General features: G+C 39.1%; 1 protein-coding gene across 2 annotated transcripts in view; it reads right to left on the reverse strand.

Annotated features, from left to right (window-relative positions):
- RELN (reelin) overlaps positions 1–19813 on the reverse strand; it is a 516825-nt gene that overhangs the window by 28627 nt on the left and 468385 nt on the right. For both annotated transcript variants that reach the window (XM_073009223.1, XM_007982474.3), the window contains 5 exons: positions 18779–18972; positions 14631–14887; positions 10367–10521; positions 2565–2779; positions 295–472 (listed from right to left, as the gene is read on the reverse strand). In XM_073009223.1, coding sequence (XP_072865324.1) covers positions 295–472; positions 2565–2779; positions 10367–10521; positions 14631–14887; positions 18779–18972 — 999 coding nt within the window. The remainder of the gene's footprint in view (positions 1–294; positions 473–2564; positions 2780–10366; positions 10522–14630; positions 14888–18778; positions 18973–19813) is intronic.

Genomic DNA, 19813 nt, shown 5'->3' on the forward strand with positions numbered 1-19813 from the left:
AGGCTTAATATTGACTTTATAAAGAGTCTGCTTAAGAAGAAAAAAAAAAAAACCCAGAGTGTTTATCATTTGTAATCCGTACAGTCTGGCTCATTTTATGAATTGGATAAACTCTACTAGAACTTGATCCTAATATTCTTGTACTTAGGAAGCATTTTTAAAGTTTCTATTCAAATGATTTTATTTCCTGGGGGACCCAAAGGACATTGTTATAGATTATGTCTCCTATATAAGTTGGTTCCTAGGCATGGCCCATGATGTGAGTAATGCTTCTGTCCAGGGCTTTACCCTTACCTTCAGAGTGTGGGTCAAGTAGCAGTTTGGCCCTGAGTATCCCGGATCACAGATGCACTGTTCCCTTAAGCAATCTCCATGGCCCCTGCAGTTGTCCAAGCATCCAGGGCCCAGGTAGAAATTATCGATTGCCCACTGCATGTCTGAGTACTTCTGATAGAACCTAAACCTCACTGGACTATTGACAATGCAAAAGCAAAGGAGTGAAAAACAAAAGTTAACTTTATTTAGGTCCATTGTCCTGCATGTGTATTCAGTACTCAAGAGAAAAAACATTTAAGACACTCTTACTAGATGAAACAGGTTAATAAAAAATGTTTTCTGAGCACTTTTATCTTTCTAGTAATGGAACTTTCAAGCTGGTTTTATTTAAATTTCAGAATATCGGGGCAAACTTGCACAACAAAGTTAAAATCAGTGGAATCTCTGTGTCAAGAAATAGAAATATTTAAATATACAAATCTGTAACTTTCATAAATCAGGTTTCTTCTGAACTGGAGTTCTGTGGTCATGACGCAATTTAGATTCACTAATTTCATTCCTGAAATTGTACAGAAGGTGAGTGACGCCTTTGACAAGAGCCTTGTCAGCATACACACAGCCCTCAGGCGGTTGGGAGGCAGCATTTTCTGAATTCCCTGAAGACAATCAGTATTCTCAGAGTAACTGTGCTAATTACAAAACAATTTTGAAAGGCTTATATTAAAGGACATTTTCTCTGAGATTTTAATTTCATCTTTGTTCTTCTCTGTCTTCTGGGGGGAAAAAACAAGCCTCATAATTATCCTTATATTAAAATATGCCATGCTGTTTTGGTTTAAAGAGTCCAAAGTACATGAAGGAACTTTCTGGGGTGATATAAATGTTCTGTACCATGTTTTATGTGTTGGTTACGTGGGTTGCACAACAGTAAAAACTCATTGATCTGAATAAGATGTATGTATTTTACTGAATGTAAATTATACCTCATTATTACAAAAAGAGAGAGAATGGGAGGGGAAAATGAGTCTATGATAGACATCATGGTGGTTCCCCAGCATCCATTTCACCCCAGATAATCCATGAAATGATCATTGTAATATCACTTTCCTAACTATTGAGTGGCTAATTGGTACCAATGGGATGCAAGGTGGTGCTTGTTCTGGCTGTCTCGGAACAAAAAGCAACTATCTTTCTTTCTCACTGGACATAAGTACGGAAGCATCCTGCTCCAGTTCTCTGGCTGCCATCTCATGTTCAATAGCAAAACCAGCCTGAGAGAGCAGAGTATGGCGCCAGTGCTGTGGACAGCAGACATTCTCTTAAGAGAATAAGGCAGAACAGTGTCCCTGAAGACACCGTTCCACTTACAAATCAACCAACCCTAGAGTTCATTTATCTTTGGATTCATTCATTATAGATACAACAAATTTTGAGCTGGTTTGAATTGGGTTTTCTGTTCCTTGTAGCTGAAAGCATCCTGATTTAGTTCCTTAGTATGTTAATTGAATAAGCTCTTTAGATACATTCCAGAAAACCATGAGTGGTAATAATAATATCTATGGGACACTGGGAAATCTGTGTGTAAGCACTTTATTCAAAGGCTCTGTATGTTTCACAAGAAGATTCATTTAGTCAGACCATCTGATTAATACAGTTGAGGTGCACCTGTTATTTTCCTTTGTGTATCTTTCCCCCTACTTTCAAAGTAGAAGATAAATCTTTTGGAATTGCCTTAAATTAATATATCCACAGACTTTGCAGAGCAAGGTGTAATCACCTGTGCTCATCACTGGTCCAGGCTGATTACCTCTCACTGCAGGATCAGAACTTAATGCTTTGGTAAGAGGAAAATGGATCCTGTAAGTCACACTGGTAGAAATAGCATGATGAGTTAGGATTTGCTCCTGGCTCTGTCTATCATGGAATGATGAGGCAATAATGTGGAAAGTATATAGTGCACAGTGGTCCACAGTCTACAAGGTTGAGAAGGTAGGGTACACCTTTTCATCTGGCTCCAAGGCCATAATTATTGCTCTGTTCCTATTTGAGGTATGGAAAATAGAAGAGTCTGTGAAAGCTCATTTTGCCAAATCTGAGGATTACAAATTGAGATCTGAAGTTAGCTCATCATGGAAGTTATGATGAAAGTCACCAATTAAAGAACCTTTGGAGTTAGGGAGAAAGAAAGCACTTTTCCCAGAAATACACATAATTTCAGGCATGACAACAGTGTACCTAATGGGCTTCTGGATGCTTGGAACCAAGCTTTGTTTTGGTTTTCTACTTACTTTCCCACTAAGCTTTCAGGAAGTGGGTAGGTGATCCTTTTCCACCCTTTAGTTGGGAAGAATACAGATGGCTGAGAAACAGTTCCAGAGCATTTTGGGTCAGCAGGCAAGCACTGAGGGACCAGATAATTCCAGCTCACACCGAAGTCAGTAGAATACTGCACATGAATTTGATTCTGGGCAATTTTTTCAGACACCTTACATCCAACAGAGATCTAATAAACAGAAAAGCAAGATCAAGGTATTAAAACTATATGATTCTTCTCCAAGGGCTTGGCAGCAAAAAAGCTGCTGATCACTTGATACACACTTTACTACATTCATCCTGTATTTTCAGATTCATTATTTGTTCTGCTAATGGACAGAGAAATGATTGCCCCAGGTGACAAATTATAGAAAGTGCCAAATATATTGTGTAGGGGGTTTGGAGAGAAACTTAGACCCCATGCTTCTGCCATGCTGGCTGAATGCCTTGGAAGGCCTGGGCTCACTCCTACAAACTGTTAGTTGTGCTAATGGTCTGGCACTTCTATTTGGCAGAATACTTAACCAAGAAGGACTGCTAACAGCTTTACCAATTTTACTATTTTATTGTATAATTTATGACTCTTAATACAACACTTTCAACTACAAGTAAGATGAAATAATAACTGAAGGTAGTTTAAACAAGGCACAGCACCCTTCGTTGATGGTGATAGCCATGATGTGACACTGCTGTTATTACAGTGGGATTTAGGTAGACAGAATAAATTGGTTCACATAAAATCTTGGCCTAAATATTAGCCAAAGTTGATGTTGACATTAATGCTAATCATGCCTTTGTTTTCTTTTTTTTTTTTTTTTCCTCCAGAAACATCCAAATGTTCTTGTGGAAAAAAAAAAAAAAGTAGAGGCTGGGGGCCATGACTCACGCCTGTAATCCCAGCACTTTGGGAGGCCGAGGTGGGTGGATCACGAGGTCAGGAGTTCGAGACCAGCCTGACCAACATGGTGAAACCCTGTCTCTACTAAAAATAAAAAATTAGCCGGGCATGGTGGTGTGCACCTGTAATCCCAGCTACTCAGGAGCCTGAGGCAGGAGAATTGCCTGAACCCGGGAGGTGGAGGTTGCAGTGAGCCAAGACTGTGCCACTGCACTCCAGCCTGGGCAACAGAGTGAGACTCCGTCTCAGAAAAAAAGGTCTTATTTAACCTAAATTTCTAAGTTATAGTTTGTATTTATGGAGAGATGGGTAAGAGGGAAAAAAATGTAAAAATAACCATTACAGCTTTAATCTTCTCTTGATGAAACAAATTGCCTAAGTCATAATGATTTAACTCAGGGAGTTATAATCAGTATCCTACATTTTTATTGTTGATTTTTTTTTAGTATTTCATCCCAAGCAGGAACACATTTACTCTTATAAAAGTTTCAATTTGAGACAGAGCTGGCAAGATGGCCGAATAGGAATAGCTCCTGTCTGCAGCTCCCAGCAGGATCAATGCAGAAGGCTGGTGATTTTGGCATTTCCAACTGAGGTACCCAATTCATCTCATTGGGACTGGTTGGACAGTGGGTGCAGCCCATAGAGGGTGAACTGAAGCAGGGTGGGGTGTTGCCCCACCCGGGAACTGCAAGGGGTCAGGGAATTTCCCTTTCCTAGTCAAGGGAAGCCGTGAGTGACTGTACCAGGAGTAACAGTGGACTCCGGCCCAGATACTGTGCTTTTCCCCACAGTCTTTGCAACTGGCAGAACAGGAGATTCCCTCTAGTGCCTGGCTTGGCGAGTCCCACCCCCACGGAGCCCAGCAAGGTAAGATTCACTGACTTGAAATTCTCACTGTTAGCACAGCAGTCTGAGGTGGAACTGGGATGCTCAAGCTTGGTGGGGGAGGGGCATCCGCCATTACTGAGGCTTGAGTAGGCGGTTTTCCCTTCACCATGTAAACAGCCACCCAGAAGTTAGAACTGGGTGGAGCCCAACTCAGCTCAGCAAGGCCAATTGCCTCTCTAGATTCTTCTTCTCTGGGCAGGGCATCTCTGAAAAAAAGGCAGCAGCCCCCAGTCAGGGACTTACAGATAAAACCTCCATCTCCCTGGGACAGAGCTCCTAGGGGAAGGGGTGCTGTGGGCACAGCTCCAGTAGATTTAAACGTCCCTGCCTGACAGCTCTGAAGAGAGCAGCAGTTCTCCCAGCGCAGCATTTGAGCTCTGATAAGGGACAGACTGCCTCCTCAAGTGAAACCCTGACTCCTGTGTATCCTGATTGGGAGACCCCTCCCAGTAAGGGCCGACAGACACCTCATACAGGACAACTCCGCTGACATCTGGCGGGTGCCCCTCTGGGACGAAGCTTCCAGAGGCAGGAACAGGCAGCAATCTTTGCTGTTCTGTAGCCTCTGTTGGTGATACCCAGGTAAACAGGGTCTGAAATGGACCTCCAGCAAACTCCAGTAGAGGGGCCTGACTGTCAGAAGGAAAACTAACAAACAGAAAGGAATAGTATCAATACCAGCAAAAAGGAGGTCCACTCCTAAACCTCATCTGAAAGTCACCAGCATCAAAGACCAAAAGTAGATAAATCCACGAAGATGGGGAGAAACCAGTGCAAAAAGGCTGAAAATTCCAAAAGCCAGAATGTCTCTCCTCCTCCAAAGGATCACAACTCCTCGCCAGTAAGGGAACAAAATGGGATGGAGAATGAGTTTGGTGAATTGACAGAAGTAGGCTTCAGAAGGTGGGTAATAACAAACTCCTCCAAGCTAAAGGAGCATGTTCTAACCCAATGCCAGGAAGCTGAAAACCTTGAAAAAAGGTTAGAGGAATTGCTAACTAGAATAACCAGTTTAGAGAAGAACATAAATGACCTGATGGTACTGAAAAACACAGCACGAGAACTTCGTGAAGCATACACAAGTATCAATAGCCACATTGATCAAGTGGAAAAAAGAACATCAGAGACTGAAGATCAAATCAATGAAATAAAGCGAGAAGACAACATTAGAGAAAAAAGAGTGAAAAGAAACAAAGTCGCCAGGAAATATGGGACTATGTGAAACGACCAAATCTATGTTTGATCGGTGTATCTGAAAGTGACGGGGAGAATGGAACCAAGTTGGAAAACACTCTTCAGGATATTACCCAGGAGAACTTCCCCAACCTAGCAAGACAGGCCAACATTCAAATTCAGGAAATACAGAGAACACCACAAAGATATTCCTTGAGAAGAGCAACCCCAAGACACATAATCGTCAGATTCACCAAGGTTGAAATGAAGGAAAAAATGTTAAGGGCAGACAGAGAGAAAGGTCAGGTTATCCACAAAGGGAAGCCCATCATACTAAGAGCAGATCTCTCTGCAGAAACCCTACAAGCCAGAAGAGAGCTGAGGCCAATATTCAACATTCGTAAAGAAAAGAATTTTCAACTCAGAATTACACATCCAGCCAAACTAAGCTTCATAAGCGAAGGAGAAATAAAATATTTAACAGACAAGCAAATGCTGAGAGATTTTGTCACCACCAGGCCTGCCTTACAAGAGCTCCTGAAGGAAGACTTACATGGAAAGGAACAACCAGTACCAGCCACTGCAAAAACATACCAAATTGTGAAGACCACTGATGCTATGGACAAACTGCATCAACTAACGGGCAAAATAACCAGCTAGCATCATAATGACAGGATCAAATTCACATATAACAATATTAACCTTAAATGTAAATGGGCTAAATGCCCCAATTAAAAGACACAGACTGGCCAATTGGATAAAGAGTCAAGACCTATCTCACGTGCAAAGACATATATAGGCTCAAAATAAAGGGATGGAGGAATATTTACCAAGCAAACGGAAAGCACAAAAAAGAAGGGGTTGCAATCCTAGTCTCTGATAAAACAGACTTTAAACCAACAAAGTTCAAAAGAGACAAAGACCGGCATTACATAATGGTAAAGGGATCAACGCAACAAGAAGAGCTAGCTATTCTAAATATATATGCACCCAATACAGGAGGACCCAGATTAATAAAGCAACTTCTTAGAGACCTACAAAGAGACTTACACTTCCACACATTAATAGTGGGAGATTTTAATACCCCACTGTCAGTATTAGATCAATGAGAATCAACAAAACAGAAAATTAACAAGGATATCCAGGACTTGAACTCACCTCTGGAACAAGCAGACCTAATAGACATCTACAGAACTCTCCACCCCAAATCAACAGAATATACATTCTTCTCAGCACCACATCACACCATATAGTTGGAAGTAAAGCACTCCTCAGCAAATGTAAAAGAACAGAAATCATAACAAACTGTCTCTCAGACCACAGTGCAATCAATTTAGAACTCAGGATTAAGAAACTCACTCAAAACCACACAACTACATGGAAACTGAGCAACCTACTCCTGAATGACTACTGGGTAAATAACAAAATGAAGGCAGAAATAAAGATGTTCTTTGAAACCAATGAGAATAAAGACACAACATGCCAGAATCTCTGGGACGCATTTAAAGCAGTGTGTAGAGGGAAATTTGTAGCACTAAATGCCCACAAGAGAAAGCACGAAAGATCTAAAATCGACACCCTAACACCACAATTAAAAGAACTAGAGAAGCAAGAACAAACAAATTCAAAAGCTAGCAGAAGACAAGAAATAACTAAGGTCAGAGCAGAACTGAAGGAGACAGAGACATGAAAAACCCTTCAAAAAAAATGAATGAATCCAGGAGCTGGTTTTTTTGAAAAGATCAACAAAATAGATAGACCACTAGTGAGACTAATAAAGAAGAAAAGAGAGAAGACTCAAATAGATGCAATAAAAATGATAAAGGGGATATCACCACTGATCCCACAGAAATACAAACTACCATCAGAGAATACTATCAACATCTCTATGCAAATAAACTAGAAAATCTAGAAGAAATGAATAAATTCCTGGACACATACACCCTCCGAAGACAAAACCAGGAAGAAGTCGAATCCCTGAATAGACCAATAACAAGTTCTGAAATTGAGGCAATAACTAATAGCCTACCAACCAAAAAAAGCCCAGGACCAGATGGTTTCACATCCGAATTCTACCAGAGGTACAAAGAGGAGCTGGTACCATTCCTTCTGAAACTATCCCAAACAATAGAAAAAGAGGGAATACCCCCTAACTCATTTTATGAGGCCAGCATCATTCTGCTACCAAAACCTGGCAGAGACACCACAAAAAAAATTTTCAGGCCAATATCCCTGATGAATATCTATGTGAAAATCCTCAATAAAATACTGGCAAACCAAATCCAACAGCACATCAAAAAGCATATCCACCAAGATCAAGTTGACTTCATCCCTGGGATGTGAGGCTGGTTCAACATACACAAGTCAATAAATGTAATCCATCACATAAACAGAAACAATGACAAAAATCCCATGATTATCTCAATAGATGCAGAAAAGGCCTTTGACAAAATTCAGTAGCCCTTCATGTTAAAAACTTGGTAACTAGGTATTTATGGAATGTGTCTCGAAATAATAAGAGCTATTTATGACAAACCTACAGCCAATATCATACTGAATGGGCAAAAGCTGGAAGCATCCCTTTGAAAACAGGCACAAGACAAGGATGCCCTCTCTCACCTCTCTCTCCTATTCAACACAGTATTGGAAGTTCTGGCCAGGGCAATCAGGCAAGAGAAAGAAATAAAAGGTATTCAATTAGGAAAAGATGAAGTCAAATTGTCTCTGTTTGCAGATGACATGACTGTATATTTAGAAAACCCCATTGTCTCAGCCCCAAATCTCCTTAAGCTGATAAGCAACTTCAGCAAAGTCTCAGGATACAAAATCAATGTGCAAAAATCACAAGCATTCCTATAAATCAATAACAGACAAACAGCCAAATCATGAGTGAACTCCCATTCACAATTACTACAAAGAGAATCAAATACCTAGGAATCCAACTTACAAGGGATGTGAAGGACCTCTTCAAGGAGAACTACAAACCACTGCTCAACAAAATAAGAGAGGATGCAAACAAAGGGAAAAACATTCCATGCTCATGGTTAGGAAGAACCAGTATTGTGAAAATGGCCATACTACCCAAAGTAATTTATAGATTCAATGCTATCTCCATCAAGCTACCAATGACTTTCTTCAGAGAATTGGAAAAACTACTTTAAATTTCATATGGAACCAAAAAAGAGCCCACATAGCCAAGACAATCTTAAGCAAAAAGAACAAAGCTGGAGGCATCATGCTGCCTGACTTCAAACTATACTATAAGGCAACAGTAACAAAAACAACATGGTACTGGTACCAAAACAGATATATAGACCAATGGAACAGAATGGAGGCCTCAGAAATAACACCACACATCTACAACCAACTGATCTTTGACAAACCTGACAAGAGCAATGGGGAAAGGATCCCCTATTTAATAAGTGGTGTTGGGAAAACTGGCTAGCCATAAGCAGAAAGCTGAATCTGGAACCCTTCCTTACACCTTATACAAAAATTAACTCAAGATGGATTAAAGACTTAAAATGTTAAGACCTAAAACCATAAAAACCCTAGAAGAAAACCTAGGCAATGCCATTCAGGACATAAGTATGGGCAAAGACTTCATGACTAAAACACCAAAAGCAATGGCAACAAAAGCCAAAATTTACAAACGGGACCTAGTTAAACTAAAGAGATTCTGCACAGCAAAACAAACTGTTATCACAGTGAACAGGCAACCTACAGAATGGGAGAAAAATTTGCAATCTATCCATTTGACAAAGGGCTAATATCCAGAATCTACAAAGACCTTAAAGAAATTTACAAGAAAAAAACAACCCCATCAAAAAGTGGTCGAAGGATATGAACAGACAGTTTACAAAAGAAAACATTTATGTGGCCAACAAACATATGAAAAAATGCTCATCATCCGTGGTCGTCGGAGAAATGCAAATCAAAACGACATTGAGATACCATCTCATGCCAGTTAGAATGACGGTCATTAAAAAGTCAGAAAACAACAGATGCTAGAGAGGCTGTGGAGAAATGGGAACGCTTTTACACTGTTGGTGGGAGTGTAAATTAGTGCAGTCATTGTGGAAGACAGTGTGGTGATTCCTCAAGGATCTAGAACCAGAAATACCATTTGACCCAGCCATCCCATTACCGAGTATATACCCAAAGGATTACAAATCATTCTACTATAAAGACACATGCACACGTATGTTAAGGCACTCTTCACAATAGCAAAGACTTGGAACCAACCCAAATGCCCATCAATGACAGACTGGATAAAGAAAATGTGGCACATATACACCATGGAATACTATGCAACCATAAAAAAGATGAGTTCATGTCTTTGTAGGGACATGGATGAAGCTGGAAACCATCATTCTCGCAAACTAATACAAGAACAGAAAACCAAACACCGCATGTTCTCATAGGTGGGAGTTGAACAACGAAAACACTCGGATACGGAGAGGGGATCATCACACACCAGTGCCTGTCGGAGTGGGGGAGGGATGGCATTAGGAGAAATACCTAATGTAGATGATGGTTTGATGTGCAGCAAACCACCATGCCACATGTATACCTATGTAACAAACCTGAGAGTATAATAAAAAAGATTTTTAAAAGTTTCAACTTGAAATAGTTCAGAAATAAAATACGTTTAATCATTAAGCAATATATAGTTGAGTTGTATATTTAATAGTAAATTTTACTTTTCAAAGTATATACTAAGTCAATGAAATGTGAGATCTTTTCTCTGATATTTTTGATTTGTTATATTGCTAATGTATGGTTGTTTATATAGCCAAGATCATAACATTTCACCTTGAATTGCATAATCCAGCCTTCAGTGGGAGTCAGGTCGTGGGTCACTGCATATACCTCCCGTCCGTCATGACTGCCACAGAGCATCACACCATCAGGGGACTCACAGAATCTCTCTACTGTGCAATCATCATGGAATAGCCAGTGCTCATTCACTTAAAACAGAAAACAAAATTTTATGACAAATCTGTGACAAAAATACTTTGAGCAAATGTTCACTTTAAGCAATACATAGAATTATTTTAAGTAGAAACTGCTCATGTTGTTTATACTCTATAGACAAAACACTAATGTAAACACATTGTTTCAGGAATGTAAATACTAGGAGGATTGAGATATATGCCCTTTGTCTGATATTAGTACACACAACACCATAGATATTACTCTGCACATGAAAAAAAGTATATTGTATGCATTGTAAATGAAAATCAAAAGGAAATAACTAATTTTTTGACAGATATTTAACTTTTTAGGTAGCATATAAAGAAGGAGAGATAATTTAAAAACAGGATAGGGAAGAGAGTTCACTACTACTCAAATTCTGAAAGTATTATCTGGGTAACTAAAAAGCTTGTAATGAATTTTTTTATAGCTGTATCAAGATATAATTGATATACAAAAATTACATACATTTAAAATATACATCTTGGCTGGGTATGGTGGCTCATGCCCATAATCCCAGCACTTTGAAACGCTGAAGTGGGAGGATCGCCTAAGGCCAGCCTGGGCAATATAGCAAGATCCTGACTGCTAAAAAAAAAAAATTAGCTGGTGTGGCAGTTCACGCTCATAGTCTCAACTACTCAGGAGGCTGCTTGAGTCCAGGAGTTCAGGGCTGCAGTAATTTGTGATTGTGTTACTGCACTCCAGCCTGGGAAGCAGAGTGAGACCCTATCTCTAAAAAATTTGTTTTTAAAAATGAAATATACATCTCGATGACTTTGGAAATATGCACACCGTATGATACTATCACCACAAGCAGGGTACCAAATCGATCCATCACTTCCAAAAATTTCCTTGTATTCTTTTGTGTGTGTGTGTGTGTGTTTTTTGTTGGGGGGTTGCTGTTTAGAACACCTGACAAGAGACATATCCTCTTAACATATTTTCAGTGCACAATATCATCCTGCCAACCATAGACACTATGTCGTACAACGGATCTCTAGAACTTATTTCTTTTGCATGACAGAAACTTTATAGCTATTGAAAAAGTATTCCTCATTTCCCCTTTCCCCAGATCCTGGCAACTACCCTATTTAATTAGATAAACAAATGATTTTTGAGTTTAAGAAATGAGTTTATAACAAATGAGTTTATAACAAACTTGTTATAAAGGCTAATTTTAAGTCCTAAAATGTGAAGCCATATATAATTTGGCCAAAAGTAAAATAAAATATTATTAAAGAGATTATTTAAGAAATTAGAATTCCAAGATAATACTGTTATAACTTTACCTTGGTAGTGTTCTTAATATTTGATTATTTAGGTATGGATATTCAAGTATTCTGGATACATATTTCTTTTAATAAGTCTTGACTCCTAAACCTGATTAACAGTTAACACTTTGAGGAAATGTACTCAGCAAAATACTACTGAAGGAATAAATTTGGAAGAGTCTAAAGAAAACCTAAGTAGTAAGACTATGAATTGATTAATGCAGAGTACATCTTATGTGTTGATCCTCTGTCTCTCTCTCTCTCTCTCAACCCCTTCCTCCACAACCCTCACAGTTCCTTTTCTTTTCTGGAAGAGGTGATTTTACATTAATTTTATCCCAGAAAAGTTATAAATTAAACATATCTATAATATATGTTGCATCTCATTCACAACATGCTTTGATTTTATAGGTCCGATTCTTTTCTAAAAGTTTTCTGGCTAGTCCCAGTATTTCCAGGGAAGCTGAACAGGTGGAGGGTTAGAACCACTATGGAAGCAGCACAGTTGATGCCTCAGAGGATCCAGAGAAAAGATCAAATAACTATAATTCAGCCTTCACCCATATTGTGTCTTTTTGATTTTGTCTGAGCATATATGCCGGCACAGCAAGCAGCTTATCTCTGGGATTCAAATAGTGATTGCAATGCCATTATCTATTTTTCTACTGTGAGGGATTTGGAGCCACATTTAGTCCTACAATACAGATACAGGACTCAAGAGTCAAAGTGCACAGAAATTTGAATTCCAATAAGAATATTCTGAGCTAGTTTATTCTGGGGTACATACTTCATTTTATGCTAGAACTCTGCAATCCTGATGAAAGAGGGCTTGCATTGCTCAACTAACTCACCTGTGTCTCCTGCAATATTAGTAACTACTTCCGTATGTACACGTTAGTTTCTAGGAACTTCATTTTTGCAAGAGAGACAGGAGCTAGAAAATTTGTTTCTTCAATTGTATATCGCTAATTAAACATAAAATCAAATCAGCATTTTAGGTACTTGAATAACTAATCTGTGCTTTTATTCATATGGAAGCAGTGTTTGAATTATTCTGATTGTAAACTCACTTATGCAAACCATTATACACACCATTATACAGGAAAAAAATAAATGAGTAATGAAGCAAAGTTCTGAACCAGATCTATGTAAGCAAATTTCAGTAACCTTAAGAGAATATGACACTTAGTAGTGGTGAGGGACATTTTAAGCTTTTTCTGTTTACAAGTGTTTTTTTTTTTTTTAAACAAGAGTGTTTCAAAGTAAATATCTGCTGTTACGTTATGCCACATGATATACTAATAAATGAATTAGTGAAATTAACCTAAATATCCAGTATTATTGAGTATATAGCTACTAAAATTTTATATTCAAAGATATCTAAGGATATGAGGAAATGATAAGGATTTAATTATAAACAAAAAAAGAAGCTATGACATATATAATTTAAGACTATAATTTTGTTAAAAATATGTTTGTGTAAATGTACTCAAAAAAGTTCTCTAAGAATATATGCGAAAATATTGACAATGGTTATCCCGAGTGATTTTTATTTTCATCCTTATGATTTTATGTATTTTCTCAGTTTCACATTTTGAACATGTATACTTTTACAATAAAATATTAACTAAAATTAAAATTTTAAAAATTCCTCAAGTTTTGATTTTTTTTTCCAGGACATGCTGTTCCTCTGGAAGATTCTTATCAGTCTTATTATTGTAAAAATGACTGTCCTTTCCATGCAAGATGCTAGGGGCTGAGCTGGGTGTGACAGAGTTCCACTGTCTGAATCAATACTGGCATAATAGTATATCTATCTTTACTGTTTAGATACATGTTAGTATGAGATATATAATGAATATCACTGCTTTATCTGAAGATACCATGTTTCATGTAGTATAACCAAATACATGGCATGGCAAAGATACATACTTAATACAAGACACCACTTTTTATAAAGATGACCAGAATAGTGTCATGAAATGAAAACATTAAAAATGAGAGGAGGATAGGCCAGGCATGGTGGCTCATGCCTGTAATCTCAGCACTTTGGGAGGCCGAGATAGGCAGATCACCTGAGGCTGGGAGTTCGAGACCAGCCTCGCCAACATGGTGAAATGCCATCTCTACTAAAATTACAAAATTAGCTGGGCATGGTGGCGCATGCCTGTAATCCCAGTTAGTCTGGAGGCTGAGGCAGGAGAATTGCTTGCACCTGGGAGGCAGAGGTTGCAGTGAGCCGGAACTGTGCCATTGCACTCCAGCCTAGGCAAAATAATGAAACTGTCTTTAAAAAAAAAAAAAAAAAAAGGAGTACAAAGAGGTCCTTCCTGCTTCACCAGTATCATTGAAAACCCCTATGGGGAATGAAGGGTAACAAGCAAGACCTGGGACATGACCTAAGACATGAAATGCCATTACAAATGTATCTGCCCTGTAGCAAAACAAAATACTTGTCTTCAGATATTAAAACAAATGACTGGGAAATGTCATTTGTTGGGTAGAAGATTTGGGTAGAAATCTTTGGCTTTCTACCCAAAATAGAAAAAAGGAAACACTGAAAATTTTCTAAGAAAAGAAAATCATCCTGTTAATAAAATTATAGATTGCTATATATAAAAACACACTAGCTGGCTTGAATGAAAGAAAAGATTTAGTTAAAATGCCAACCAGGAAGGCTGAGAGGAACAAAAGGATGACACCCTTTTCAGTGTTTCTGCACCGCTGGAACATCTGAAAAGGTTCCACACTTCGCTCTTTTGAAAAGATCCAAATCCAAACCACTGCATTTCCACTGGGCTTTTTATTTAGCACGGTGCATAATTTACCTGAAGTTTTGTCTTCCATAAACATGTCAAAGGCAATCCTCCCGACAGGGCCGGCGTCTGCAGGGGAGCGCTCGTGCTGGGGCACTGGGGCGCTGCTGAAGGTGTCCAGCATAACGGTCCTTTGGTCAGCAGAGCCTGAGATGAGGACATTGTCAATGGCCCAGTCGTTCTGATCCAGGCCGTCATGTCTTGGCTGCCACCAGCGGAAGCGAGTGGCAATCTCTTTAGCATCAGGAGGGAGAAGGATATTCACAAATCTATAGGAAAATGATGGGGGAGGGTGTGGGAAAGAACCCTTGTCAAATATCTCCTGTTAGTAAAAGATTTACAACCAGCCATAAGATACTGTATGTCACATGGTGGGTGAGGGAAGGACATTAGCTAAAATAATTTTCAAAAACCACAATTAACTGGCTTAATTTTATGAAGTCTCAGTGGTCACTAAATTGAGGGAAATAGAATGTGAACAGATTCAAGTATCCTGGAACTACCAATTGGTTCTGTCTGTGGGCAGGCTTTAGAGGGACTGCACAGTTTTTTGCATACCTGGTTGGTATCTGTAGCCCTAGAGTATACGCACTTTGGTAGACATAAGCCAAAATGCTGACTTTTTTCTGTCACCTAGTGTTTGGCTTCTTCTGCTTCCTTCCCTGGCACCTTGTTTTTACTCTGTTTCCATGAGTGCTGGCAAGTGACTTGGGGTATGGACACTGGATTGTGGGAGGACATTTGGGCTGTCAGCCTGAGGGTACCAGGTCCATTATTAGTTGTCTATGGTGCAGACATTGACTTTGTTTATATGCTTTGTTGAAAATATTTAAAATTCTATATATTCATAGAAAATGTCATGTGAGAACCATGGGCTAGCAAGCCCAGCATCCTATCTATCCCTGTCTCACTCACCAGGGACAGACATGGAAAAATGTGGCTCCATGCTCCAACAGGAAATGAGGTCTAAACAGAAATGAGGTCTAAAATGCCCCTTAATCACAATTACATATGAAAACCCAGGAACATATCAACCTCTTGAATTTATATTCATAACTCATAAAATCTGTCAGGGAAGATAACGTCCTTAGATTTACCATCCTCCTCACAAAGTATCTTTTTTTTTTTTTTTTCCTGAGACAGAGATCTCACTCTGTTGCCCAGGCCGGAGTGCAATGGTGCAATCTTAGCTCACTGCAACCTCTGCTTCCTGGGTTCAAGCAATTCTCCTGCCTCAGCCTCCCGAGTAGCTGGGGTTACAGGCGCACATGCCACCACCCCTGGCTAATTTTTGTATTTTTAGTAGAGATGGGGTTTCACCATGTTGGCCAGGCTAGTTTCGAACTCCTGACCTCAGGTGATCCACCCACCTTGGCCTCCCAAAATGCTGGGATTACAGGCATGAGCCACCGTGTCCAGCCAGTATCATCTTATTTTTTTTAATCTTTGCTAATCTACCTCCCTTTAACCTCAAGGGATGCCTCTTAGTGTTTGCAAAGTTCCAAGGCAAGGCAACCAGTCCAAGTTCATCCCATGAAGCCCTTTAAACTGAGGGCTGCAGTGACAGTTGTTTTAATTATTGCCTTTCACATTAAAGAGGTTTCATTATATTAGTTTTGTTTATACAGTATATCCTTGTTGATTTTATTTTTCCTTCCTTTTTTTTTCTGTCTTCCTTGAGGTACAGTGGCCAGAACAGTAGGTAGTATTCCAGATGGAGGCCAACCAAGATTCATTCACAGGTAGGATGCTTTTAGTTGGATTTCTACAACTTGAATTTTAAATACTTTTTTCTATTATGCCATCATTCTATGCACCCTTTGGGCCATGATAGCCTAATGGATCTTAGTCTTAAGGAAGAACAGTGTAGACTAGAAAGTATGAAACTTAGACCCTCACCTGTGCGGGTACTGGCAGCTGGGAGACATCACCCTTTAGGCAGAGTCTTTTCCAAAGTCTATTTCCTCATTTTTGTCAATTTTGAAGCTCATTTGTCCTTCCTGCACCTTTTTTTTTTCTTTTTTGGTATGCTTATCTTGTGAGATGTTCCTAAAATTTACCTCTATTGGTTTGGCATGTTTAATTACGTACTATCCAAAATCTGTCAGTTTCTGGAGGGGATACACAATCACACTTCTTCACCCAGAGCAGTTATCTTTTACCTCTAGTTTTTCTTTCCTATTTCTAAATTAGTTTTTATTTTCTCTGATAAATCTTTGACCACATTTAAAAAATCTCTGGAATGGAAATTTACCTAAGGCTACTTGAAAGTCTAAATAAATTATGACCACTGTTCCTACCTCAATTTGTTTCCCCTTCAGAGAACTAAAGTAGATTAGACAGTTATGCTTTTACCCTACAGAAACATAACTCTCTTCTCCTTGTATGTTATGCTGCTTAAGTGTTCAGGAACTCATACTTGAGGTTTTTATAAATTCCTCCATCACGATGAAGAAAGCAGTTTACTTGACTTGTCTGTTATCTCCTACTAATAGTTGAGCACAGGGTACTCTGTACCACTTGGCTTCTAGTTGGATTCCTTTATTGGCATCCAACTTTAATGCAAGTGGAAGATTTAAAAGTTTTTGCTTGTGGCAAAAACTACTGGTATGTCCTCAATGGCCATTCTCCCTTTCTTCCTTCCTAATAGGAGCCTGTCTTTTTATCCAGGTGACTGGTTGCCCAGAATAAAGACAGCATGTCCAGCCTTCCTTGCATCTCGGGGTGGCTATATGGCTAAACTCTATAGCTAATGGAATATAAAAGGAAGTATGTGCAGCTGTTAGGAAATGTCCTTGAAGAGACAGCACACCCTTCTCGCCTCAACCTCCTTCCTATAGACTGTAAAGTTGGGGAGCTAGTGGCCCTTTTGGACCATGAGATGAAAGTCACATGCTGAGTGGGGCAGAACAATAAGACAGGAGGAACCTGGGTCACTGGTGCTTGTGGAGCCACTATAGCAGTCCTGGAGTAGTTTTTTTTGGGGGGGATGTAATTTACATAGGAGAGAGAGAAAAACTTGTTATTTTGTGTTTCCTCCATTGATAGCAGAACCTATTCTTAACTGATATATTGAATTTAAATGCTCATTTATAAGATTCTTTTTATTTTACTCAAATTTTAGCCCATATCTGGCTTGCCATGCATTAAAGGATTATCTATATTTCTTTTTTTTTTTTTTAAAGATGGGGTCTTACTCTGTCACCCAGGCTAGAGTGTAGTGCCACAATCATAGCTTACTGCAGCCTCAAACTCCTAGGCTCAAGCAATCCTCCTGCCTCAGCCTCCTGAGTGGCTGGGACTATAGGCACATGCCACCACACCCAGGTAATTTTTTTTTTTTTTTTGGGGGGGGGAAGGTGTCTTGCTTTGCTGCCCAGGCTGGTCTTGAACTCCTGGCTTCAAGTGATCCTCCTGCCTTGGCTTCCCAAAGTGCCAGGATTACAGGTGTGAGACACCATGCCCAGCATGTGTTTCCTGTCTGGGTTCTATTTATTTCCTCTTCTCTTCGGCCTCCCCTTGGACCCTGCCTTTCTCTGTCTCTTTCTCATTCTTTCTCTCTTCTCTTTTCTTACCCTCGTCCTCCTCCTACTTTACTGAATATGCTATTTTCCTTCTTAACAACTCTTTGACATTTCTAATTGGTCATATTCATTGCATTTGGCCCTTCAATAATTTTTTTTAAATGACCCATACGTTGTGTTTATTCAAGGTTTTTAAATAAGGAGTTTAAAAATAATCTCTAGGCTTCTTAAGGATATTTACATTTTATTGTGTTTCTTTGCTTTCCAGTCCAAAATTCTCTAAAAACGGAGTGAACACTATATAAATAAATATTTATTTTTCTGTTTCCATTTTCCCAAAGCATTGCTGAAATTAATTATAATATACTAGTTAATTTCTGTGGGTTTTTGCACTGGGTTTATTCACCATTGGCATTGTGGTAGAATATTTCATCTTATTCTGGGATGTGAAAACTAGTTGTTCTTAAAAACCCAAACCAGCTATTTATCCAGCTCAGAAACGCTTCTTCATTTCAGTCTCAGAGGCATCCTCTACTGAGGCATAAGTCTGAGGTCCTCCTCAGTCTCCTGTGATTGATTGCTGGTAGCAATCTTTGCTCAACATACTCGTTATTAGATATCAAATCAAATACAAACCCGGGCTTACTGTACTGGTCATAGAAAATCTCCATGAGCAGGTTCCAGGTAATGCCTCCATTGACAGAATATTCCAAGAGAACACCTTGGTTACGGTTGTTTGGTGTAATCAGGCACCCATACATGAAGTAAAATTGGATGAACTCAGCATTAGTGAGGTTTAGGTCCACAGTGACTAATAATCGACTACAACCCTAAGAAAAAGAAGTAAAATGAAACAAAAACCAAAAAACAGAAAACAGTGATAATGAATCTCAGTTGCAGGTTATAGATTTTCTATGGTTTTTTTTTTTTTGTTTGTTTTGTTTTTTTTTTTTTTTTTTGAGACAGGGTCTTGCTTTGTCATCTAGGCTGGAGTGCAGTGGCACCATCACAGCTCACTGCAGCCTTGACCTCCTGGGTTCAAGCGATCCACCTCAGCCTCCCAAGTGGCTGGGACTACAGGTGCATGCCTCCATGTCTAGCTAATTTTTTGTAGAGACAGGGTTTCATCATGTTGTCCAGGCTGGTCTTGAACTCCTGGGCTCAAATGATCTACCTGCCTCGGCCTCCCAAAGTGCTGGTATTTCCTTTCCTTTAATATTTATTTTGTACTACAAGCCACACAGTATTGTAGCACTGATTTTCTTACCCTGTTTCTTACTATGCGGGCTCTTAGTATTTTGCCTAGTACACAGTAGGTACCCAGCACATGTTTGCTGAACTTTGAAATTTCAGCATTCAAGACTTATTTACAGAGAACAACGTATTCCAAGATGATTTTCTCTTTTTATTTTTCCTTTTTTTAATATGAAAGTTTATTTGGGCCAAGGTTGAGTACTGCAGCCCAGGACACATTTCCAAGTTGTCTTGGCTGTTTTTTATTTTTCATAAGCAAGATGAGAGCTGGAACTAAGATAACTGTCCTTTATTTTTATTAAACTCTCTCCAGTTATTTTCAGACATTTATTAGATTTTTAAAAGTGAATCAACCACTAAGAAAATAGCACGCTGAGATGACTATTTTATTATTATTGTTATTTAATTTTTTGAGAC

Source organism: Chlorocebus sabaeus, chromosome 21 (assembly GCF_047675955.1).
Source record: "Chlorocebus sabaeus isolate Y175 chromosome 21, mChlSab1.0.hap1, whole genome shotgun sequence".
Classification (NCBI taxonomy): domain Eukaryota; kingdom Metazoa; phylum Chordata; class Mammalia; order Primates; family Cercopithecidae; genus Chlorocebus; species Chlorocebus sabaeus.